This window comes from Hibiscus syriacus, unplaced genomic scaffold (genome assembly GCF_006381635.1).
Source record: "Hibiscus syriacus cultivar Baekdansim isolate YM2019G1 unplaced genomic scaffold, ASM638163v2 tig00110105_pilon, whole genome shotgun sequence".
Classification (NCBI taxonomy): Eukaryota; Viridiplantae; Streptophyta; class Magnoliopsida; order Malvales; family Malvaceae; genus Hibiscus; species Hibiscus syriacus.
The window spans coordinates 369,976-395,170 of NW_024062591.1; the positions used below are offsets into that span (position 1 = coordinate 369,976).

Below are 25,195 nucleotides of genomic sequence, written 5' to 3' on the forward strand. Positions count from 1 at the left end.
TGTAGACATATAATTAAATACTGTACGTTAAATAAACAATTTTATTTGTGTATAATTACCACCAATGCTATCAATCAATAACATTGGACCACTAAATCACTAATGGCAATAATTGCACATACAAAGCCGCCCATGTGTTAATCATAATTTCCATATGTTTAGAAAAGTAGATACTCATTTTTACTTTAATCGAATAAATATTTGATAGAATTATATATAATGTTATACAACATGAGTAAATTAGATTATATTACTTAATTGACAATAAATTTAATTATAAAATTTTATAAAAATATATTATTATCTGTTTTATTAAAAATACACAATAATATATTCCTCAAATATCAATCATCGAATAAAACATATATTCCAAGTTGAAATGATTGAATAATGTCCCAACCGCATGTTAATATTGTTTCCATAAAAACGCTCGTCATTTTGCGAATGAGATTTTGCCATCTTCAGATTGAACAAAGAATTGTGAGTAAATTGCATCACTAAATTATAATCTTTACTTTAAAATGGTTTTTAAATTTTTGAATACCTCAATTTTATCCTCACACTATGATTCTCATTCTAAATTAGTCCTTAAACCTTTAAACATTCTAATTTCATCCCTAAACTATGACCCTCTTTCTAAATTGGCCCCCAATCTTTTGAATATTCCAATTTAATCCCCAAATTCATCCAAATATGTAATTAGTTTCAACCATAGTTTAACCTTTTTGAAACATATAATAATATAACTTGGCCTAACGATTTTATTAACAAGGAATGTGATTAGTATATACATATAATTTGGGGTGAAATTGAAATGTTCAAGAGTTTAAGGACTATTTCATAATGATAGTCATAATTTAGGGATGAAATTGGGACATTTTAAAAATTTAAGGATCAATTTAAAATGAGAATCATACTTTAAGGACTTGTGATGCAATTAGCTCAAGAATTATAGAATACATATCAAATATGTACAAGATAAAGTTAACGAACTTAATGATTCAGACCAACGGGGATTGGTTCAAGTGATAAGCAATTTGATATAACTCAAGCATATCTTAAGTTTGAGTCATTCGGTATGCAGAAAATCCCTATTAGGAGATTCACCCACCACAGCCAAATGTGTGACCCGGATCAGTTAGGATTAACCTAGGCGAACCCTTTGAAACCGGAGGAAAAAAAAACTCAATGATTCATCTTCCTTTCTACATCACCACATGTTAATCGTTTGCAGTTTTTTACTAATCAATATTGGTTTTCATCTTTATAATATATGATAATGGGCTAATGGCATTAAAAAATTTCAATACTATTGTCAGTTTCTTCATCGTCCAACAATATATATGTAATCCATTTCATCTCGAAATTCATCACTCGCAAAGTTGATAAATATCTACAAATAGATTCTAAATAATGAAAATCTGGGTGTTGTTAGCTTCCTCTTTGTTATTATCATATGTGCTCCTAGGCACAGCTGAGCAATGCGGATCACAAGCCGGTGGTGCTATGTGTCCAGGAGGCTTATGCTGTAGCAACTTTGGCTGGTGTGGCAGCTCCGACGCCTACTGCGGTGAAGGAAATTGCCAAAGTGGTTGCCCCGGAGACGACGGTGGTGACGATGGTGGCGGTGATGGTGGTGATGACCAAGATGGTGGTGCTCTCGGTGAGATTATAACGAAAGAAATGTTTGAAGCGATGTTTCCGTATAGAAACAGTGCCAGTTGTTTTGCTGTCGGCTTCTACACGTATAACTCTTTCATAGCCGCTGCAAAGTCTTATCCGGCCTTTGCTGCGACCGGCGACGAAGAGACTCGGAAAAGGGAAGTTGCTGCTTTCTTAGGGCAAACTTCCCACGAAACTACTGGTAATTTCTCTATTTTTTTTAAACAAAGTTTGATATTCCTTGCAACGTTCAACGAATATATATTAGTACAGTTTTAACAAGTAATTTTATTATTTTTGCAGGTGGAACGGGGTGGGATGCACCAGGTGGTGCATATGCATGGGGATATTGCTTTAAAGAGGAAATAGGTTGCCCTGGAGATTATTGTCAGCCAGACGCCAGGTACCCTTGTGCTCCTGGTCAAAAGTATTGTGGCCGAGGTCCCATGCAACTTTCATGGTAACTTCATCACCTTTCACCCATTGTTTTCCATGGTAATTGCACGCTGAAATTGTTTTAATTTTGAATAATGAATTTGATATCCAGGAACTATAACTATGGGCAATTTGGAGAGGCCATAGGACAGAAGGACCTGCTTTTACAAAACCCTACTGTGCTAATAAACAACGCAACAATGGCTTTCGAGTCTGCTCTTTGGTTCTGGATGACACCGCAATCACCGAAGCCTTCTTGCCATGATGTGATCACCGGAGCATGGAAACCTTCCAATAATGATATTACGGCGGGTCGGCTTCCAGGGTACGGTGTGCTCACAAATATTATTAATGGAGGCTTGGAATGTGGTAAAGGCGGTCCGGACTCTAGGGTAGAGGATCGAATCGGATTCTATAAGACGTTCTGTGATAAATTTGGAGTTAGCTATGGCGAAAACCTTGACTGCTACAACCAGAGGCCTTTCGGATATGGAGTCCTGGTGAGCTCAATGTAGCTTTTGGTGCCAAATGACAGCAATAATAAACAATAAGCACTAGCTTGATGCTTATTAGAATCGTGTTACCTTGTGACATAATGTTCTCTACTATCGTGTTACCTTGTGACATAATGTTCTCTACTATATTATGTGAAATGGCATGCTGCTTTGTGACGAATCGTTCTCTGTTTAAATTATACGAAATGACCGTTTTCTAAAATATATTAATCACCTCGCTTTAATTTTTTTTGTTATAAGTATAAATATGATCATAATTATAATACAATATCTAATAATTAGAAAAAAAATAATTAAATATAAACAATCATCAGTTTTATTAATTCTACAATAAATTTTAGTTCAGAGACAGGACTAAAGAGGAATAATCAATTCCTTAAGACATTATGCAATTAATCAAGATAAATATTCTTTTAATATTATTAATAATTAATAGGTTTTTTTTTCTCTATCCATCTTTTTAGTATCAATTGTCAGTTTTGTTTTTACTAAGACCGAAATCTTTGTTAATATTGGTGAAATTTTGTATTTCATTACCCAGAACTTCTGTTAATTTTGGAGTTTTACCAAATATGATATCATTTATTTAAGTGTGATGCATGCACGGAAAATTTTTGATTCTGATTGGTTAGATAAATCTAGCTCGGTGGCTAAAATGGTGGAGTATGATGCTTCGATGGATGGTTGTTAACAAATATTTAAATTGCAATGGTGGTCGTCGTGGTTATAGATGTTATTGTAAATATCACTCATATAGAATTTTTTTCGGCTTTTTTTTTCAGCAAAAAAAATAATGTAGTATTAGTAAAAGCAAAACACATTAACATGCGTTTGCATAAACGTTAGAGAATCTCGTAAACTAACCAAAGACAACAAAACACCTAGAATCTGATTAGTTAATTTTGTAGCTTCATACAACCATATGGTTTCAATAGCTTGCTATTATTAATAAAAAAATATTAATTCTTTTCACGTGCTATTATTGATAATTTTTTTTAATTTAATGATCAAAGTAAAAGCATCTCTATGATTTATCGACTATACATGTAGTCTACCTTTATAGCCTACCATATATAATATATACTGTTTACCACATAATAATCATGATTGAATAAATTAATATACGAATAATGTAAAATAACGATAGAGTTAGCCATAGCCCGTTCTCGTGTTTCCATCGTTTTGGTAAAAAAAATGATAGTCCATTTTGGTAGACGAGAATCTGAAACTCCAGGCGTGGAATTGAAATGTACATAGGATGAGAGATAAAATGTTTAAATTAAAGTGAGAAAAATTCAAATAATCTTATCTTTCTTCTTTACATATGTTGTTTTACTGTCAAAATAATTTTGACTTCTTAAAAATAAATAAGTAAATAGATAAATAAATAAAGAGAGACAGAGAAAGTAGAATAGGGAAGTAAAGTCGATCCACATGGATTTTGATGTTTCTGATGAAGTGAACTTTATGTTTAGAAAATGATGAGATAAGGTAGAGTTTTGGATGAGATTAAATAGGGGGTTTAAAAGTTGTTTTTAAAATAAAAGATAAGAATAAAATAAAATAAATAAATTTAAAGAGATTGAGATAAAAAGAAAATTATAGTGAAATTAGCCTCTAGTTTCAGCTTTTTTCTCAAATTCCTATTGATCCTCAGAATAAATTTTTGCCTTTGTTATTCGCACAGGGCCCAACCCTTGTAACTTGTTTCTCTTGTGAACCGATAGCCAAAAATCTAATTTTGGATATCAGTCATTTACGGAGAATAACTACGACTATCGTCGTTAGCGACAAATTGTTTTATAGATCTGGAAAAACCCGACTCAAACTATGTTGCCTCAATGAGAATCAAGCCCGATCTCAATTTCCTTTAGCAGACCGCCGCTAAGTGTATTCACAGGAAGTCTGTTGAGTTAATCGATTGACGGAATCGGCCAAGAGGGGGGTGAATTGACAATTAAAATTTTTGTGGAAGCTTTTGCAGAAAATTGAAAGTAATTGCACAGCGATTTACAGTGGTTCGACTTTCTCAAATAAAGTCTACGTCCACTACCTTAGCTATCCACACTAAGGATTTTCCAACAAATTCACTAATTTGTTCTTTCTTTTGAGGCCAAAGAGATAACCTTACAATTCCCTCAAGAGTATACCCCAACTCTTGAGAACACTCTTTTTCCCAAAGAGAATATTACAAATTTGCAAACTTACAAGAAAACCTCACAAGGTAAGATGTTTGCACAATTCTAGAACAAGAAAAGAACACTCAAAGAAAATTACAAATGAGCACAATAAGTGTTCTTTGAAAGCAAAATGAATATTGAATGAAAATTGGCTTGAATTGCACAAACTTTGTGTTTGATGCTTTCTCTCTGTTTCTCTATGATTTCTTGCTGATCAAGGGCTTCAGAACTTGTTTAAATACATTGAATCACTTCTGAACGTTGGGGATAATTAATGAAGATAATATAGCCGTTTTAGTGTGAAAACAATTAATAAAACAGCTTGGAGCGTGGGGGGAATCGGTTCCTCCTTATAGGGAATCGGTTCCCTAAGTGTAAAATTCAAATATTTCGACCGTTGAACAGGGGGGAATCGGTACCCCCTATGGGGGAATCGGTTCCCTCCGAGCATTCTGGAAATCTCGGAGTCAAACCATTCAGGGGGAATCGGTACCCCCTATGGGAGGGAATCGGTTCCCTCTGAGCAATCTGGAAATTTTGGGTTTGAAATGGTTCGAAATACTTTGAAAGATTATTTTGAAATTGTTTTAAGATTAAAACTTAATTTTACACTTAAGTAAGGATTAAAAATGATTTTTGAAATATTTGGAGTAATGTTTTTATATTCGAATAAATTTATCGAACATACTTTAGAAAATCATTTTGGAAAATCTTAAAATTCATTTAACTTAATTTGTTATATCGAAATATCAAAATGTTTTCAACAATCTCCCCCTTTTTGATATAACAAAACATTTTAGTAATTTTAAGATTTTGAAATCAAGTTTTGAAATTACTCCCCCTTACTTTAACACTTCTCCCATTTATCATTTTAAAAACACACACTTAAACACACTTCTTCTCCCCCTTTTTGTTAAATCAAAAAGATTCAAATAAACGTGAAAAATATTAAGCCATTTGATTAGGTATATGTATGCATAAGCTGCTAAGATCACAATTAAGAGAAACGTTAGCCATTAGTTCCGTAATCAATATTCATAAATAATGTGATATGGCAAAATTGGTCATATTGCTAATAATGATGTAAATGATGCAATAACGAATAAAACACACCAAACATATAAGTTCACACTATCCATAAATCCAAAATCCAACAATCCACAAAATCAAACAATTCAAAATGTTGAAACAATATTCATTTTGTTCAAAGTTGTAAAGCTAAACACAAAATCAAGCATCCGGATCGGTAGGAGGAAAACGGGCTCGCATAGCAGCCATTTCATGAGTTAGTTCATTAATACGAGCATTGGTTGCTTCATTGTTTGCACGCATCTCCTGAAGAATCTCTAATTGTTGAGCTCCCATTGTGGATAAATGAGACTTATAGAGAAAAGCGCGAATCCATTGTCGCATAACGGAAATCAAATGTCTCCATAAAGGATTGAAAATATGGAGGCATTTGAGTCGATTGTTGTGTGTGCTCCTCGGGTTGTTCAGGTTCTTCTTCAGCTTCATCGATATCCCTCATTAATTTTTCAAACTCGGGATCTTCGTCAGCTTCGGGTGGAGCTTGTGAAGAACTAGCTCCCGGAGTAGAAGATCGAACCCATGCACCGGTTTCCTTATTTTTGACCCATCCCGCTCTTGTTAAAGAAAGAAGATTGATTTGTTTCTTAAGAGGAAATGAGGCATCTAGACCAACTCGGATTCGGCTTTAGAAAAGAGATTACTAAGGATACAACCGTAAACTAGTGAAGAATAGAGTTTCTTATTTGGCACTAAGTTAACGGTTTCAACGATCTCAGCAAAGATAATCTCGGAAAGGTTTATTTTTATATTATTTTCAAAACAATGCAACCACCAAAGGTCTAAAGCTCTAAGAGTAGAATAACGACCCCCGGATGGTCGAAACCACAAAGTGATCATAAGATGAAGAAAACGCTCATGGAGATCTAAAACACTTGCACTATCATTCCGTTTATATCGTGAGCCTAAAACTTGTTTTTCGTTTGATAAACCTTCATTATCCAAGCCTAAGGCATTGGCTATGTAATCAGGATCAAGATGGAAATATTGACCTAGGAGGTAGGAACGCACTCCTATGGTTTTGGTTTTGTCACGATTTTTGATACAAACGGCATTACAGTAGAAGATACGAACAAGTTGATGATAGACAATGGGTTCAAGTTCGAAAAGTTTATCAAATTTCCATTCGTGCAAGATAGGGAGATATTTAAAGTTAATATCAACCATAGTTTGAAGAGATGGGATACGTTCTTCCCTAATCTTATATGAGTCAAAATATTGGTAAAACCAATAACGATAATCTTTAGGACCCGGTTGATTGAAACAAGAATTTTGGATAGTCAAGTTAGGATCAAGATTTGGAATAGGATTTTGAGGAATAGGAGGAGGATTTGTTTGACGACTAGAACGACTAGATGAAGACCTAGCACGTTTAGGATTGGACATGGTTTAGGAAATCGTAATAGAATTGATAACCTGTAATTTTAAAAATAAATGTATGCAATTCAATTAATCCCAAAACTCAAATGAGTCCTCAATATTTCAAGGTTCTCTAAATCAATCCTAATGGGCAAAGTTTTTGAAAAACTTTTGAAAAATATGGTTTTGAGAAACAATATGTATAGTTTTTATAACAACAACATAATTTAATCAAAACACAATAATTTGAAAATTAACATTTTTTTTTATTTCGAAAAATTAAAATTTTTTGGAAAATTCTTGTGTTTTTGATGAAATTAGTTGTAACATCTAGTTTCTAATCACTAAATAATCAATGCCCGATCACTATTTCAACCTAGAACTAATTAAAACTAATCCTATGTTCAAAATCAATGAAATAGAGAGTTTAGAAAAATTTACCTTGAAAGATGAAGATTGAGGGGATTTAGATGTTGTTTGCACGATTTTAATGATGATTGCAAGTTTAGGAGATGATATTTGAAGTGATTTCCGATTAAAATCAATGATTTGAGGAAAGAATGGAGATTTGAGTGCTTAGAGGGTGAGAAATGGCGGAAGAAGAAGAAACATGAGGGTTTTGGGGTTTTTGGGGTGTTCTGCCCGATTTAACAGAACCCCAGGGGGGTATCGATTCCCCTGTGGGGGGAATCAGTTCCCCTTCAAAGGGGGAATCGGTTCCCTCATGGGGGGATCGATTCCCTCTGCACAAAAATGCTAAAATCTGACTTTTAAGCACATAAAATGCTAAATTAATCTTCTCTAGTGGTATAGGTAACTCATATATTGAAAAATAATTATGTTCAAACAATTAAATTAATCTTTAAACATTATTTGAACATAAAATTAATTTTCATTAAGAATCATAAACTCCCCCTAACTAATAGCAAGAATGCAATAAAAAATTATTATTATAAGCATTTTCAGTATTTATTAAAAGTGCTAAATTATTTTAAACACTAAGTAAAGATAGGTTAGTTAAACCTAATTCTCTTCTAAGTGTCCAAAACCTTTCCTTGTCTAAGGGTTTTGTAAAGATATCCGCTAATTGATGCAAAGTATCAACATATTCTAAAACTATATCTTCCTTAGTGACATGGTCTCTAATGAAGTGATGTCTTATTTCAATGTGCTTAGTTCTAGAGTGTTGGATGGGATTTTTAGTGAGACAAATAGCACTAGTATTGTCACACTTGATAGGAATGGTACCTACTTCAATTCCATAATCAAAAGTTGTTGTTTCATCCATAAAACTTGTGCACAACAACTACCGGCTGAAATGTATTCCGCTTCAGTGGTAGATAATGCAACACAATTTTGTTTCTTTGAAAACCAAGAAATTAGCATATTTCCAAGGAATTGGCAAGTACCGGAGGTGCTTTTCCTATCTAATTTGCATCCTCCATAATCCGCATCAGAAAAGGCATGCAAGCTAAAGCTAGAGTCTCTAGGATACCAAAGTCCTAAACTAGGAGTGTCCTTAAGGTATCTAAAGATTCTCTTAACAGCTAGTAAATGTGATTCTTTAGGACATGATTGAAACCTAGCACACAAGCAAACACTAAACATAATATCCGGTCTACTTGCGGTTAGATAAAGCAATGAGCCAATCATGGATCTATATAATTTAACATCCACACATTTACCTCCTTCATCTAAGTCAAGCTTTGTTGAAGAGCTCATTGGAGTGTTATGAGGTTTCCCATTTTCCAGTCCAAACTTCTTGAGCATATCTTTGACATACTTAGCTTGATTAATGAAGATGCCATCTTTTCTTTGCTTGATTTGGAGTCCCAAGAAAAATGAGAGCTCCCCCATCATGCTCATCTCAAACTCACTTTGCATTAGCTTAGAAAATTCTTGGCAAAGAACATCATTAGTAGAACCAAATATTATATCATCAACATAAATTTGAACTACTAATAAATCTTTACCTTTTCTCTTTAAAAACAATGTAGTGTCAACCTGTCCTTTTAAAAAACATTTTTCAATTAAAAAATTTGACAATCTTTCATACCAAGCTCTAGGAGCTTGTTTTAAACCATAAAGAGCTTTTGTCAATTTTAAAACATGATCCGGAAAATTTGAATCTTCAAAACCTGGAGGTTGTTCCACGTACACTTCTTCTTTTATAAAACCATTTAAAAATGCACTTTTAACATCCATTTGATATAATTTAAATTCATTGAAACATGCAAATGCTAATAACATTCTAATTGCTTTCATCCTAGCTACGGGAGTGTATGTTTCATCATAGTCTATGCCTTCTTCTTGAGTATAGCCTTGAGCAACAAGTCTAGCCTTGTTCCTCACTATAATACCACTTTCATCAAGTTTATTTCTAAAAACCCATCTAGTACCTACAATAGATTTATTACTAGGCCTTTCAACTAATGTCCATACTTTACTTCTCTCAAATTGATTTAATTCTTCTTGCATAGCCATAATCCAATGTTCATCTTTTAATGCTTCTTTGATGTTCTTAGGCTCTATGCATGAAATAAATGCAACATAATTACAGATATTTCTAAGAGAAGATCGAGTAGTTACCCCTTTTGATGGATCACCTATAATTTCACCATCCTTGACATAGTTGTACTCTCTTGGAAAAGATACTTCCCTTTCTTCAATGGTTGGATTCTCGAGGGGATCATGAGTTTCCTCATCTTTTGTTTCTTCCTTTGATGATGATTCTCCAACGTCATGTCTAACGTCATTTGCTTGTACAATACCTACATCATCATTAACAGAAGAATCCTTCCTCGGAAGGGGATTATCATCGAAAACAACATGTATAGACTCTTCTACAACTAAAGTTCTTTTATTAAATACACGATAAGCTTTAGAATTTAAGGAATAACCCAGAAAAATTCCTTCATCACTTTTAGCATCAAATTTGCCAAGATTTTCTTTACCGTTGTTTAAAACAAAATTTACATCCAAAAGGATGAAATATCTAATGTTAGGCTTTTTATTTTTGAGAATTTCATATGGAGTTTTCTTTAAAATTGGCCTAATCATTACTCGATTTACAACATAACAAGCGGTATTTGTGGCTTCCGCCCAAAAATATTTTGGCAAATTATTTTCACAAAGCATGGTTCTAGCCATTTCTTCTAAAGTTCGATTTTTCCTCTCAACAACTCCATTTTGTTGAGGGGTTCTAGGTGCTGAAAAATTATGGCTAATACCATTAGAATTACAAAACTCAATGAATCCAAGATTTTCAAATTCAGTTCCATGATCACTTCTAACACTAGTGATAGAGTAACCTTTCATTTTGGATTATTTTTGAAAATGTGATGAAATTTTCTAATGCTTCATCTTTAGTACTTAAGAATAGAACCCAAGTGTATCTAGAATAGTCACCTACCAAGACAAAAGCATATTGTTTTCCTCCCAAGCTAGTAGTTCTAGTTGGCCCAAAAAGATCTAAATGGATCAATTGTAATACTCTACTAGTTGATACATCATTAATAGATTTAAAAGAAACTCGTTTTTTTTTCCTTTAGCACAAGCATCACAGATTTTATCATTATCAAATTTAAGCTTAGGCAACCCTCTTACTAAGTCTCCTTGAATTAACCGTTGCAAAACACTCATACTAGCATGACCTAGTCTCCTATGCCATAACCAACTATCATGCTCATCCTTAGCAACTAGGCATAAATTAGTCATATCAATAGAATCTAAATGCACCATGTAAATGTTTCTTATTCTATGACCAATAAGCATAATCCGATTAGATGCAATGTCAATAACTTTACAACCATTAATTTCAAATAAGACATTGAATCCTTTATCGCATAATTGACTAATACTCAAAAGATTATGCTTTAATCCATTCACATATAAACATTCTTAATTTGTATGGAAGAGGTATTACCTATTGTACCAATACCTTCAATGTGACCTTTGAATTGTCTCCAAAAGTCACTTCTCCTCCATTTTTGGCGTTAAGCTCAATGAACCGGCTTTTGTCTCCGGTCATATGTCTTGAGCATCCACTATCAAGGTACCATGAGTTTGAATTTGTTTCCCGTGCCTTGTAGCAATGCTCCTTTCCCTACAAACATAGATTAATTTTTGATTTTTGGTACCCAAATTCTTTTGGGTCCATATTCATTAGTTTCCAAAATCCTAGTCCCCTTAGGTATCCATTTGTGTAGGATATTTTTATCTTTAGTAGTAATGAGTTCTTTAGGAACCCACATACTTCTAATGATTTTTCCATTAGAGGTTCTTTGGGGACCTCTATGATTGTAGTTTCTAAAACTTTTTCTAACAAAGTTGGATTTTGAATTTCTACCTCTTTCAAAATGTTTTGTTCCAACTTTATCAAAAGAAGTTTTAAGATCATCAATTTTCTTTTGATGATCATCATTGATCTTTGAAAGTAATTTTGCAAATCTAAATTTTTCTTTTCAAACTCTTCTAGTTTGATTTGCAAATCTTTGATTTTACTTTCAAGATCGTTGTTGGTTTTGGATATAAGTTTGTTTTCATTTTTCAATTTTGAAACATCATTTTTATATTTTAAAAACAATTTCTCATAATCTGAAGTCAACCCATTGTACTCCTCAAATAACTCATCATAAGATAAATCATCAAAATCGGATGAGTTAGAGGTTACCTTAGAATCTTCCCCGAATGCCATCAAGCACAAGTTTGCTACTTCTTGTTCCTCTTCATCGAAACTTTCTTCATCGCTCCATGTAGCCACATGAGCCTTGTGCTTATTCTTTGATTGACCCTTTTTCTTCAATTGTGGGCAATCATATTTGACATGCCCCGGCTTTTTGCATTCATAGCAAATGATTGGGTCCTTCTCTTTTGGTTCATTTTTGAGGCCTTCGTTTCGTTTGAATTTTCTTCCTTGGTAAGGTCTCATCATTTTTCTGAACCGTTTGGCAAACAATGCCATTTCCTCGTCATCATCATCATTATTAGAATCACTCTCATCTTTTGTGGATTTGAAAGCAACTCCAATATTTTTCTTCTTCTCCTTTTCCTTTGGTGTCTCTTCAACTTTATCAAGGTCCACCTCATCTTCGAGCATCATCTCATGAGTGAGGAGTGAACCGATAAGTTCTTCAAGAGTTAAGGACGATAGGTCCTTAGACTCGATGATTGCCGTCTTCTTTGATTGCCATGATTTTGGGAGGGAGTAGACTAACTTCCTCACAAGCTTTTCATTTGAGATGATCTCTCCATATGATTTGAGACCATTGACAATCGTTGAAAATCTATCCGTCATAGCTTTGATGTCTTCATTTGGTTTCATCATGAAATTTTCATAGCTATGCGTTAGAATACTAATTTTTGATTTCTTTACCTCATCTGTACCTTCATGTGTGACTTGAAGTTTGTCCCATATTTCTTTGGCGGTTGTACACGATGAAACTCTTCCGTATTCATCTGGTCCAAGAGCACAAAAAATAATATGGATGGCTTTGGAGTTGAGCTGGAACATTCTTGTCTCTCCTTCACTCCACAACCTTGGATGAGTGAGAGGTTTGATGTATCCTTCTTCTACAGCATTCCATGCTCCCATGTCACTTGCTTGAATGAAGTACATCATTCTATTCTTCCAATAGGCATAGTTAGCTCCATTGAAGAAAATAGGCTTGTTGACGGGCATCGAATCGAGACCGGAGTCGAAGTTTGAAGCGGAGACCATTGATGACTTTAATAATCGATATAACTCTTCCCGAATCGATTCAAGAGGCGATAAAACCTTCAAATGAGTTAGGCTCTGATACCAATTGTTGAGTTAATCGATTGACGGAATCGGCCAAGAGGGGGGTGAATTGGCAATTAAAATTTTTGTGGAAGCTTTTGCAGAAAATTGAAAGTAATTGCACAACGATTTACAGTGGTTCGACTTTCTCAAATAAAGTCTACGTCCACTACCTTAGCTATCCACATTAAGGATTTTCCAACAAATTCACTAATTTGTTCTTTCTTTTGAGGCCAAAGAGATAACCTTACAATTCCCTCAAGAGTATACCCCAACTCTTGAGAACACTCTTTTTCCCAAAGAGAAGATTACAAATTTGCAAACTTACAAGAAAACCTCACAAGGTAAGATGTTTGCACAATTCTAGAACAAGAAAAGAACACTCAAAGAAAATTACAAATGAGCACAATAAGTGTTCTTTGAAAGCAAAATGAATATTGAATGAAAATTGGCTTGAATTGCACAAACTTTGTGTTTGATGCTTTCTCTCTTGTTTCTCTATGATTTCTTGCTGATCAAGGGCTTCAGAACTTGTTTAAATACACATTGAATCACTTCTGAACGTTGGGATAATTAATGAAGATAATATAGCCGTTTTAGTGTGAAAACAATTAATAAAACAGCTTGGAGCGTGGGGGGAATCGGTTCCTCCTTATAGGGAATCGGTTCCCTAAGTGTAAAATTCAAATATTTCGACCGTTGAACATGGGGGAATCGGTACCCCCTATGGGGGAATCGGTTCCCTCCGAGCATTCTGGAAATCTCGGAGTTAAACCATTCAGGGGGAATCGGTACCCCCTATGGGAGGGAATCGGTTCCCTCTGAGCAATCTGGAAATTTTGGGTTTGAAATGGTTCGAAATACTTTGAAATATTATTTTGAAATTGTTTTAAGATTAAAACTTAATTTTACACTTAAGTAAGGATTAAAAATGATTTTTGAAATATTTGGAGTAATGTTTTTATATTCGAATAAATTTATCGAACATACTTTAGAAAATCATTTTGGAAAATCTTAAAATTCATTTAACTTAATTTGTTATATCGAAATATCAAAATGTTTTCAACAAAGTCAAACTTGCCACCAGCCAATTCTTCCTCCCAACTATAAATCAAAACAACTTCCGAACCAACATCGACTTTTTGATTAAAAAACGTTTTGATTTTAAAAAGATAGGTTGATCATCAATCTTATTCCTCCAGAAAATTGAGAAAATAACTCGAAGTTATTTTAGTGCTTTTCAATCCTCACAATAGGGATTGAGTCATCGCTTCAACCATTGGTTATGGAGAAATTAGCTAAGTATAGCAATCATACTTAGCATCTGATGTGATCCTGTCTAGCTCCAATTTTCTCCATGACTTGATCACACCATGGATGTTATTTAAATCTGGTTCTAAGGGATTTCTACCATACTTTATCTTATATTTACTTATTTATGCACTATATATTATTATGAGCATACATTTGCATATTAGACTATACTTGAACTATCATAACATGTGCATTCATTCATTATATGGTTTGCATCATTGATTGATATTCAAATATATAATCTATAGTTATAATAATAATATTCATTCATTAACATATGATGCATGAGTTATTATTATAACCTATAGTCCACATCTTTATATTATAAGTTATTTAATTTAAATACTTAGCTTATATTATGCTTTCTTTTGTAGGTGCATATTCAGCCACATAAAGGGAGCTGACTTAAAGCTAGCATTGGAGTCAATGAGCTAAGGAAACTTGACTAGGACAACTCTGGGACAGCTCAAGGACATTTTGGGATAAAGTTGTCAGCTGACCCTCGAGCTCATAGCTCACTTGAGCTGGACTTTTGAGCTAGCTAGAGACCTCATTTCAGCTGGAGAGTTGCACTATCATCTTCACTAAACAGAGCACTACAAATATGGTCTAGGTTAAATTTTATGGATTCGTACCTTTTCGCGAAGAGTTGTCATTCCGAGAAGTTCCTTTTCATAAGTAGCTGTCCTAAGACTTATACACATGTCCTTCATTTATGGCCAGCTCAACTTCAGCTCAAACCCATGCGAAGTAGCTCGAATGATGAAAGGTTGCCTCACTCAAATGTGACCTTTCATAGAAAATTGATGCCCCATTGATTCCATGTCACCTAGACGTAAGATGGATGCCAAGTCACACCTAGTTGCTGCTCATCTTCACACCAAGGAGAAGCCACACCATAAGCACCCTATGTCGCCCATGTGAATGCCTCATGACCAGCCACCCATGTGCCATGTGTGTGGATGAAATGGGCGCCAAAATGAAAGGGGTTCTCTCTATTCGACCAAAGCATCATCTTGTTTCAAAGTTGGCGCCAAGATGAAGAGCAAGGAGACAATTCGGCCAAGGACATCTCCCCTCATCCAAGCATCATCTATTTTCATTTTAAGACATCTATTTTCATTAAAAAGATATGTATCTAGCCGAATGAACACATAACTATTCGGCCAAACCTATGCAAGCCTATAAATAAGGCTTTGGCATATCATTTGTATTCAACCCTTTGATAAATCAAATCCTTGTGAGATTATTCTCTTTTCAATTTCTTTTTAGAACTATATCGATTAAGCAAGCTTAATTCTTAAGTTTGTGGCGTCATACCTTCCTCTTGATACTTTTGGTTCCTAGTTCTTATAACTAGTGGGTCAAAGTCCTTTCATACCATCCCTTATAAGACTTATAAGAAACGAGTCTTTGCTCCTTTATAGCATTGGTTCCTTCTTAGTTTTATAAGATACTATATGTTCATCACCATCTTCCATTGTCACCTTTTCATGCCTATATAATCACCATCCCATTACCATATATTCACCATTAAATCATCCTTCATCATCAACAAGGCATACGTCCATTACCACCATTGCAGGCCGAATCCATCATCACTTGAAGGATCATTATACAACACTTCCGCAGCCTACTTTGATATCAATTCTTTCCATTTCCTTTCTTATTATTTCTTTTCTTATTCCATTTCTTATTTCATTTCTTATTTCATATTTCCATTTTAATCATTTCTTTCTTGTAATTTTTCATATTACTTATCAATTCAAAGTGTAGCATTTGGTGTCTCTCCTAGATCGGGAAACAACAAGGTTGCCAACTTCTCTATCATTGAAGAAGCCTGGTTAGCCTTACATCAGCATCTTTGAAAATAAAAATAAAACAAAGAAAAACTTTGAAAAAAGAAAAGAAAAACTTTTATAAAACCAGGGGAAATAAGAAGAATGATTACTGAATGTGTTTCTAGGCTTACCCTGAGAGAATATTTATAGCCTTCAAAATCCCAAAAATAAGAGAAATATAATTCCTAAAATAAAGATAAAATATAATATAATATTTAAACTAATATCCAAAAATATGAGTTTAACTTAAATTCGAATTGCAGAAAAGTGTGGTTGATCTATTTGTCCTTCTAGAAGCGTTGATTGGACCTTCTAAAAGGTGTTGACTCATCGCCTCGTCAGATGTGTCATGGCCGGAGTCATTCCACTAATCAAACCTTGATTCTGAAAATAAATTTTTTTGTATAATTCTGTCATTTTAGTACAATTTCCAGAATCTAGTATCTTACACAAAAAATGAATCAAAACGAACAAATCAGCCATAAAAACTAACAATTAAAGAGCAATTTAAAGTCTAAATAATAACTAAATAACACACCTATCTCTTCTTATGTCACTACTATATATATATGTCCATCCTCTGGCCTTTCTTCACACAATTAACTGATCACAGATTTGAAAAGAAGCTTCCACATGCAAACACGGATAGTTGCCATGACTAGGGCTTCTACACCTATGAGGCTTTCATAGCTGCTGCAAAGTCTTATCCAGCTTTTGTTAATCGGCAGCGATGAGATTCGTAAAAGTGAAGTTGCTGCTTACTTATGTCAAACTTCATACGAAACTACTGGTAATCTGTCTAATTTTTCACCCACAATTCTTGGAAACAGTTCATTAGTATTAATTTTGATTAGTAATTTGATGAGTGTGTGTGTAGGTGAACTGGGTGGCATCCATCAGATGGTCCATAGTTTTGGGGATATTGCTATAATAAGGAAGTAAGCCCCCCTACAGAATAGTCAGAAAAACTCCAGGTACTCGTGTGCTGTTGGTCGAAATTATTGTGGTCGTGGACTCGTGGTCCCATGCAACTTTCTTGGTAACGTAATGTTTTCTCTGAAAATTTAGACAAAAACTTGTTTTCACTGAAATTTCTATAATGAGTTGAATTTGATACCTAAGGAACTATAACTACGGGCAATTTGGAGAAACCATAAGACGAAAGAACGATCTTTTACAAGACCCTGACCTGCTAATAAAAAATGTTACGATGACTTTCGAGGCTGCTCTCTGGTTCTAGACGATTCCACAATCGCAAAGCCTTCTTGTCACGATGTGATCATCGGAAATTGGCATGGTGACGGAGAGGGCCGGCTTCCGGGGTACGGTGAGATCAAAAATATTATCAATGGTGGCATAGAATGTAATAAGGGTCAGAAACCAGAGGGAGAGGATCGTATTGGGTATTACAAGATATACTGTGACATGCTTGGGGTTGGCTATGGCGAGAATCTTGACTGCTAGCATCAGAAGTCCTATGGGAACGTACTCTTGTGAACTCAGTATAACTTTATGTGTCAAATGATGGGATTGTAAAAAAATATAAGTGCTTTATGCATTGGAAAAGAAAAAGAATACAACAGTGTTCCATGCTACATGACACTGTGTTCTATGTTTAATTATGTGATGTTGTCGTATTTTAAAGTTCATGTAATGTAATCTTATTAGCTTAAGATTAATGAATCAATGCTTGATCCTTTATTAGCTACATTGATCAGGGCTTGAATCACTTAAAGCTCCATCTTTTTTCTAGTTCGATAACATTCCACGAGATTAGTGTGGGAAGTTTCATATTAAACTTCTCGATTCTTGGCCTTGGGTGCTATCCCTCTCTTCTGATATATATTTTACTACTTAAATTCAAGTACAATTTGATACTTAATTAGAAAAAAAGAATTAAGTGAAAATACTTTATACTTGAAAGATAGCAAAAACCTAGTGAAAATCTTTTATACTTGAATGATTCAATATAAAATAGGGTAAAATTGTATGATATTTGATAAAAAAAATATTATTTAACATTATATTTTGTGGTAGGTTTCGAATAATTTATCTTCTTTGCATAAAAAGAAAAAGAAAAAACGAAAGTACGAGGAATGATAATCTAAATGAATAAAACTTATAATAAGTAATAGCCCACGTGATAATCAGGATTGACTAAACTAATATGCATACAGCTGGACTGCATAAATTAAAGTGAAGAGATTCAGATAATCTTTTCTTTCTTCCCAACTAAACTATATATATGTATGTCCATCCTCTGGTCTTTCCCCACACTCGCAAATAATTGATAACATATCCCACTTGCATCCTAAACTAATATGCATACAGCCGGACTGCATAAATTAAAGTGAAGAGATTCAGATAATCTTTTTTTTCTTCCCAACTAAACTATATATATGTATGTCCATCCTCTGGCCTTTCCCTACACTCACAAATAATTGATAACATATCCCACTTGAATCCTAAACAATGAGATTTGGGGCCTTGGCAATTTCTTCTTTGTTCTTGTCCCATGTGCTCCTTTGCAGTTGCCTAAGCACCAGCCGCAAAGGTGGCGGTGGAGTCGGTGATATTATAAGCAAAGCAATGTTTAAAAAGATGCTTCCACATGCAAACACGGCTGATTGTAAAGCCAACGGTTTCTACACTTATGAGGCTTTCATAGCTGCAGCAAAGTCTTATCCAGCTTTCGCTAGAACCGGCAGCGATGAGATTCGGAAAAGGGAAGTTGCTGCTTTCTTAGGCCAAACTTCCTTCCAAACTGCTGGTAATTTCTCTAAGTTTTTCACCCACGGAAACAGTACATTAGTATCATTTTTAAACAAGTTATGTCTGTAGGTGCACCTGAGGATCCACCCGCTGATCCATCATATTTTTGGGGATATTGCTATAATAAGGAAGTAAACCCCCCTACAGATTATTGTGAGCAAAACCGCAGGTACCCGTGCGCTGCTGGTCGAAATTACTGTGGTCGGGGTCCCATGCAACTTTCTGGGTAACTTACATAACTTTTTCAATTAGACAAAACTTGTTTTCACAGAGATTTCTATAAAAAAAAAAAATTGATACCTCAGGAACGTTAACTACGGGAAATTTGGAGAAACCATAGGGCGAAAGAAGGATCTTTTACAAAACCCTGACCTGCTAACAAAAAACGTAACAATGGCTTTCGAGGCTGCTTTCTGGTTCTGGATGACTCCACAACCGCCAAAGCCTTCTTGCCATGATGTGATCGTTGGAAAATGGAATGGTGACGGAGATGGCTATCCACCGGGATACGGTGAGATCACAAATATTATCGACCACGGTGAATGCGGTATTGGTGCGGACATAAGAGTGAGGGATCGCGTTGGATACTATCAAAGATACTGTGACATGCTTGGAGTTGGCCCTGGTGACAATCTTTACTGCTACGGCCCCTTCTAGCCCTACAGGAACGTGGTCTTGGTGGACTAAATGTAACGACTTTACGTGTCAAAATGTGGGCATTGTAAAATAGTGCAAGTGCTTTAGAATAGTATAATAGTGCTGTATGTTTAATTATGCCATCTTTCTTGGGTGGTACTGAAAGCAAAATAATTTGACAGCTATACACCAGTAATGGTTTAGCTGTCAAATATGAGCAAATTCCGCTATATTCGACGTCAGCCTAAGCAACAATATTATCGTATTTTAAAGTTCATGTATCTGAAGATTAATGAAATCAATGCTTGATCCTTGATTAACTACATTGATCATAGCCATAAGCCATCCCTTAAGCATCATCTTTTACTAGAAAAAATTAATGAGACAGAGGTATTAAAAATCTCAAATATAATTTTTTTAGAGCTTGAACTATTCAAAATTGACTCTACAATGATAGTTAAAAGGTTCATGTTCACGAGCAATGAAAAGGTTCAAGTATTAAGCAAAACCTAATTAATTCATATTACCTAATACGTACTCAGTTCATATAAATTTTACCAACTGTACTATCATCACCCAAACTAAATTGACCCCAACTACGTATAAACAGGCATTTGCATCTAGGCACCACTCAAGTTCACCCGACAAGATCAGACACCTGAGAGCGTTAGATAGTAGGCAAAGCTATTGTTGTCTTTCAACTATTGACCGGTTATGACACAAAGCTTAGTCCACCATCTATCCATGACAAGTTTCAATACTTTTACAGTATATTCGGTTTTATCCTAAACTTGAAAAATTGGAGTTTTAAAATTTCAAAAACTTGAATAGAATTTTAAGTGCGAGAAGCTAAAATTTGAATAGCGATGGCCGCCCGCATTAACTTTGGTAGATGAGATGTACAAGTGTCAGTTTGAATCATTTAAAAGGGTATATATTATTAGTGTTGTCGCCCTTTTTCACTCACTCACCTGACCGAAATCCATTTCCATTTTACAAAAATGAGAGCTCCGGCCTTGTCATTTTCCTCTTCGTTCTCGTCTTTTGTACTCCCAGGCTCCGCCAAGCAGGGTGAAAAGCAACCTGCTACTGCTGTGTGTCCAATATCCCAATGGCGTTTCGGTGGCGCTCCTAATGATTACTGCCTCAAGAAAAATGGTTGCCGATGTAACTGCGACAAAGGTGACACTGCTGCTGGTGGTTGCCATAAACTCGGCAGTATTTTAACGAGGGAAATGTTTGAGGATATGCTTCCGTATAGAAACGATACGCGTTGCCCTGCTGCTGGCTTCTACACCTATGAAGCTTTCGTGGCCGCCGCAATGTCGTATCCTGCTTTTGCTACGACCGGCGATGGTGCCACTCGCATGAGGGAAGTTGCTGCTTTCTTCGGTCAAACCTCCCATGAAACTACTGGTTTGTTCCATTTTCATCTTCTCTCTTTGAAAAGTTTGGCCATACTTTTATTTAATTAAGAATACTTAGAATTTTTTTGTAGACTTGAATGAAAATGATTTGATGATTTTAGGTGGACCAGGGTGGAATGCACCCGGTGGTCCATATGCATGGGGATACTGCTACAATAAGGAAATAAAGCCTAAATCGGATTATTGCGATCGGAGGATTAAACAGTTCCCATGTGCTCCTGGTCAGAAATATTATGGTCGAGGTCCCATACAACTTTCTTGGTAACCACACATCACCTTTCACCAATTGTTTGCTTTTGTTGACGCTGAAATAATGAAGCATATTTCATTTTCTAGGAACTACAACTATGGGAGATTTGGAGCGTCCATAGGGCAGCAAAAGCAGCTGTTAGAAAACCCCGACCTGCTATTAACCGATGCCGCATTGTCCTTCCGGTCTGCATTATGGTTCTGGATGACTCCGCAAGGGATAAAGCCTTCTTGTCACGATGTGATAGTAGGAGCCTGGATGCCTTCGGCTAGTGACGAGGCGGTCGGTCGACTTCCGGGATATGGATTGATCACAAATATCATCAATGGCGGTCAATGTGGTCGGGGACGGAATACATCAGGAGAAGATAGGATCGGGTTTTATAAGAGGTACTGTGACATGTTTGGAGTTAGCTATGGTGATTATCTTGACTGTTACAATCAGAGGAACTTTGGAAAAGTATTTGTTGATGACATGTCACTGAAAATGAAATCAATTTAATTTATGTAATTGAAATTCTCTTACAATTTAAATATAAATGATTAAATTAGGACTGAATTGATGGAATAAGTAAGCATTGAAGACTGAATGTGTTATACTACATATCACTAAAACACCAAAAGATACATCAGACAAATTAGTCAGATGTAAACAAATATGCAAAAAGAAAAGAAAAAAAAATCATTAACAAAACAAGCAAAGGCTTCGCAAAGCTTGAAAGCTGTAAAAACATGGGTCCTCGTCCTCTTAGTCTTAGGCTAGAACTAACTAAACAGTAGGGTCTAGGGAGATACATACCAATACCAGATGCTTAAAGCCGTATATACACAACATCAAGGCTTAAAGAATTTTACAAAGTGATTAATTTAGGCACTAGAAATTCAAGATGTTGGCATAAGTTGTGAGATTCTGGAACCAAGGACAGTTCAACTGAGCCCAGAACTGATCCTGTGTCCAGTCACTTAGCATTTTGGGCATTTGAAGCTCTGGTAATTTCTCACTGCCTAATGGAAGTTGCAGAGATGAAGAAGATAGTCTTTTCTCTGATATATTCTCTTCTTTCATTGCTTCTTCTTCGATTTCTTTCTTGAATAACATTCCGGGTGCAGAGATTGATGGCACCAAAGCCTCTTTTGGGCTGCAAAAAGAAATTGTTTCCATGGATGATGATGATGGAGATGTGTTGGTGTTGGTGTTCTTCATTAACAGTAACTCTTCCTCCTCTGCTGCCCTTTGCTCAAGAACTTTCAATGAAGTTGCCTTCCTGTACACCTTGCACAATACTACATCCTGCACAATACTAATGTGTTCACATTAACTATATCCATATGCTTTTATTAAGAAAGTTTGGTATGAAATAATTAATGAAAGTGTTGGAGTCAAAAGTCAAGTCTTTTTAGTTACTAATGAGTTTTATAGGTGTACTTATGCCTCCAGTCCCTGTACTCTTTGAATGTATGAAATTGAGTCCCTCAGGGTTGAAAATGAGAAAGGTGTATAGTATACCTTGGGCAAGGAGCAACCATCAGGGAGACGATACTCGTTCATCACCCAATCAGTCCTCCTTCCTCGTGGAGCTCTACCTTTATAGAACACAAGAGTCTTTTTCAGGCCGATAATGCTCTTCGGTTCCGATAAACTCACGATTTTCCGGTCGGAGCCTGTGGCTTTCCAGAACCCTTTTTCCGTAGTCCTATTAGGCCTCCCACCACTACCATGCTTCCTATCTCTCGGAACAAAGAAATACCATTCCCTCTCTCCTATCTTCGACAACCCTATAAAGAAAACAGCATTGTTGTTATTTGCCTATATATATATATATATGTATCATGTATGTATTTATGTATGTTTACACATACCAGGCAAATCCCAGGGATCATGGCCATAGATGTTGAGGAATCCGATTACATAATTGTTGACGAAAACGGGTAAAGAAAACGAAAGAACACGAGAATTTTACGAGGTTCGGTAATGTTCTTACGTCCTCGGTGCCTAGGCGGCGCTAGAAGTTTTTTTTTAATGATATTTTAGGTCTAGGTTACATCTCTATTTATAATAGAAAACCCTGGTACATAATTACAAAATCAACCCTGTACCGTACCGCGGGGCTGCGCCCCGCACCCTCAACCCACATAATTCGTAACCCCACAACGAGACTTTCTTTGTAAGGACAGTTGATGTTCGCTGCATTCGCTTCGCTCACTCCGCTCCATCTCCTGTCCTATTTACTGGTATATTTATGAGTCATACCTAACAATAATACTGAAATTTGGTATCGTAAATCATGTTTTTGAGGTAAAATTGGAGGAGTTCTTCCTCTGTCGGATGGAACCGGAAGCCTGGAAGTTCAATCTTTGAGGCGTTATCGTCCATACTGGACTCGCTGCTCATTGTTGTTAATTGCTTATACTGATCCTATATATATATATATAATAGGAGAATATAAGATGGAAACTTCTGAGAAATGTTTTCTGAATGTACAGTGCTTGGTCGATGAACATTTGCTTATTTATACATGTTTCTGTGAGGGATAAACAGCAAGCATCTACCAAGTCATCAACAAACTATGAGTCAAATTTATAAAAGGTCCCTGAACTTTGTCTTTTTTAGGGTTTTGTTCATTTACTATAATTTGATCTTTTCTAAACCGTATACCTTTTAAAATGTCTATTTTCAAAAAGTCAAATTTTCCCAACAATTCCATTAAATAATGTGACATATGCCACATTTTGTACAGTTATACCATATGGCGATAACGATAATCAAATTATCACATGTTTTTTAAAATATAAAATAACACAGATCAAATCGTTGATAGAATTAACGAGAAAGAGTTGGCAGCAGGGTAAAATCTCTCAAAACCGTATGGTATGGGGTCCTTTTACAGAATTTTACACAAAACAAATTTGTGTTGGGAGAAAGAAAAGTCATGGGAAACACCTGCAACAGACGCGGGAACCGAGGCTGCGAGGTGTTGTTTTCTTAATGGTGGAGCCCACGCGCTATCAGCACAACAAAGTCATCAGTGAAAATGGATCCATCATTGATTCTGGTCTTTGCTTGAGCCTCCTTTTCTCTTTCGTTTGCTTGGAAATTCCATGGGTTTGTAGTAAACAACGCCTCTTTCCAAGTAAACTTTCTGCGTCATATATTTCATCTTTGAACATTTGATGACTCGCTTGGTCTTCTGAGTCCTTTTCAACCTTTGTAATTTTAGCTTTCTTGGAATTGGTCATCTTGCCTATTGTGTGTTGGATATTGTTTCCATACATCTAGATATATGTCCTTTAAATTATATAAAATAACTTTTTTAACAAATTCTAAATATAATCTAGAGGAGAGAGAAATAGGTGACTTTAGAAAAATAAAAGGGAGTGTTCACCTCCAAGTCCAACCATGACTTAGAGAATATGAAAGAATAAAAGTAAACAATTTGAACATCCAGTCAAATGTTTGCTCATATAATTTTTTTAAAATATGCACGTAGGAAATCCAGTTTGAGACATCAGAGACCGGTGTAAGCAAACGACCGAGTATATTGTGCCATTCATCATCCAATAATTCATCTGCCATGCGGAATATAGCACAGAACAAAACTTAAGGGAGCCAATCAACAAACGAACACTGTGGGAAGAAGAAAGAGTCCCAGAGTAACATCAAACCAGGGAACAAACTTGACAACACGAATATTATTCAAGAGTCCGAACCTCTTGTACACTAGAACAATGAATTGAAAAATGTTATATGCTTAACTTTAATTAGTGCCTAATGCCTTGATGTATTAATTTACTAGTAATATATGTACTAATTACTCTTCTTCAAATGCCATTTTCCTACTGCTTTGCTCGATTCCCCTCTCATTCTTTTTTACATAATAAAAAATAATAATTCTTTTTATTTGGTGAAAAATCAAGTTCTAAAGCAATAAGACGTCATTCT

At 35.3% G+C, this 25,195-nt stretch overlaps 4 protein-coding genes across 4 annotated transcripts; 3 read left to right on the forward strand and 1 right to left on the reverse strand.

Annotated features, from left to right (window-relative positions):
• Positions 1-1,347: 1,347 nt before the first annotated feature.
• Positions 1,348-2,765, forward strand: LOC120214742 (endochitinase 2-like). The gene is made up of 3 exons (XM_039212567.1): positions 1,348-1,864; positions 1,966-2,122; positions 2,210-2,765. Exons 1-3 carry the CDS (start codon positions 1,414-1,416, stop codon positions 2,610-2,612), a joined length of 1,011 nt encoding a protein of 336 aa, XP_039068498.1. The 5' UTR covers positions 1,348-1,413; the 3' UTR covers positions 2,613-2,765.
• Positions 2,766-18,482: 15,717 nt separating this feature from the next.
• On the forward strand, positions 18,483-19,854 carry LOC120214744 (endochitinase-like). The gene is made up of 3 exons (XM_039212568.1): positions 18,483-18,941; positions 19,013-19,169; positions 19,249-19,854. Exons 1-3 carry the CDS (start codon positions 18,644-18,646, stop codon positions 19,598-19,600), a joined length of 807 nt encoding a protein of 268 aa, XP_039068499.1. The 5' UTR covers positions 18,483-18,643; the 3' UTR covers positions 19,601-19,854.
• Positions 19,855-20,464: 610 nt separating this feature from the next.
• Positions 20,465-21,757, forward strand: LOC120214699 (endochitinase-like). Its single transcript, XM_039212524.1, has 3 exons — positions 20,465-20,995; positions 21,108-21,267; positions 21,343-21,757. Exons 1-3 carry the CDS (start codon positions 20,581-20,583, stop codon positions 21,755-21,757), a joined length of 990 nt encoding a protein of 329 aa, XP_039068455.1. The 5' UTR covers positions 20,465-20,580.
• A 362-nt stretch (positions 21,758-22,119) lies between these two features.
• On the reverse strand, positions 22,120-23,665 carry LOC120214745 (NAC domain-containing protein 6-like). The gene is made up of 4 exons (XM_039212569.1): positions 23,525-23,665; positions 23,116-23,176; positions 22,763-23,031; positions 22,120-22,546 (listed from the first exon to the last, which is right to left on the reverse strand). The coding sequence occupies exons 1-4, from the start codon at positions 23,645-23,647 to the stop codon at positions 22,130-22,132; spliced, it is 870 nt and encodes a 289-aa protein (XP_039068500.1). The 5' UTR covers positions 23,648-23,665; the 3' UTR covers positions 22,120-22,129.
• Positions 23,666-25,195: the final 1,530 nt, after the last annotated feature.

Excerpts from the sequence above, each read along its gene's own strand:
- LOC120214742 (XM_039212567.1), top strand. The coding sequence starts at position 1,414 with ATGAAAATCTGGGTGTTGTTAGCTTCCTCTTTGTTATTATCATATGTG. Across the intron at positions 1,865-1,965 it reads AACTTCCCACGAAACTACTG|GTGGAACGGGGTGGGATGCA; the intron begins GTAATTTCTCTA and ends TTATTTTTGCAG. Across the intron at positions 2,123-2,209 it reads GGTCCCATGCAACTTTCATG|GAACTATAACTATGGGCAAT; the intron begins GTAACTTCATCA and ends TTTGATATCCAG.
- LOC120214744 (XM_039212568.1), top strand. The coding sequence starts at position 18,644 with ATGAGATTTGGGGCCTTGGCAATTTCTTCTTTGTTCTTGTCCCATGTG. Across the intron at positions 18,942-19,012 it reads AACTTCCTTCCAAACTGCTG|GTGCACCTGAGGATCCACCC; the intron begins GTAATTTCTCTA and ends TTATGTCTGTAG. Across the intron at positions 19,170-19,248 it reads GGTCCCATGCAACTTTCTGG|GAACGTTAACTACGGGAAAT; the intron begins GTAACTTACATA and ends TTGATACCTCAG.
- LOC120214699 (XM_039212524.1), top strand. The coding sequence starts at position 20,581 with ATGAGAGCTCCGGCCTTGTCATTTTCCTCTTCGTTCTCGTCTTTTGTA. Across the intron at positions 20,996-21,107 it reads AACCTCCCATGAAACTACTG|GTGGACCAGGGTGGAATGCA; the intron begins GTTTGTTCCATT and ends TGATGATTTTAG. Across the intron at positions 21,268-21,342 it reads GGTCCCATACAACTTTCTTG|GAACTACAACTATGGGAGAT; the intron begins GTAACCACACAT and ends TTCATTTTCTAG.
- LOC120214745 (XM_039212569.1), bottom strand. The coding sequence starts at position 23,647 with ATGAGCAGCGAGTCCAGTATGGACGATAACGCCTCAAAGATTGAACTT. Across the intron at positions 23,177-23,524 it reads ACATGATTTACGATACCAAA|GTCAACAATTATGTAATCGG; the intron begins TTTCAGTATTAT and ends TTACCCGTTTTC. Across the intron at positions 23,032-23,115 it reads TGATCCCTGGGATTTGCCTG|GGTTGTCGAAGATAGGAGAG; the intron begins GTATGTGTAAAC and ends TTTTCTTTATAG.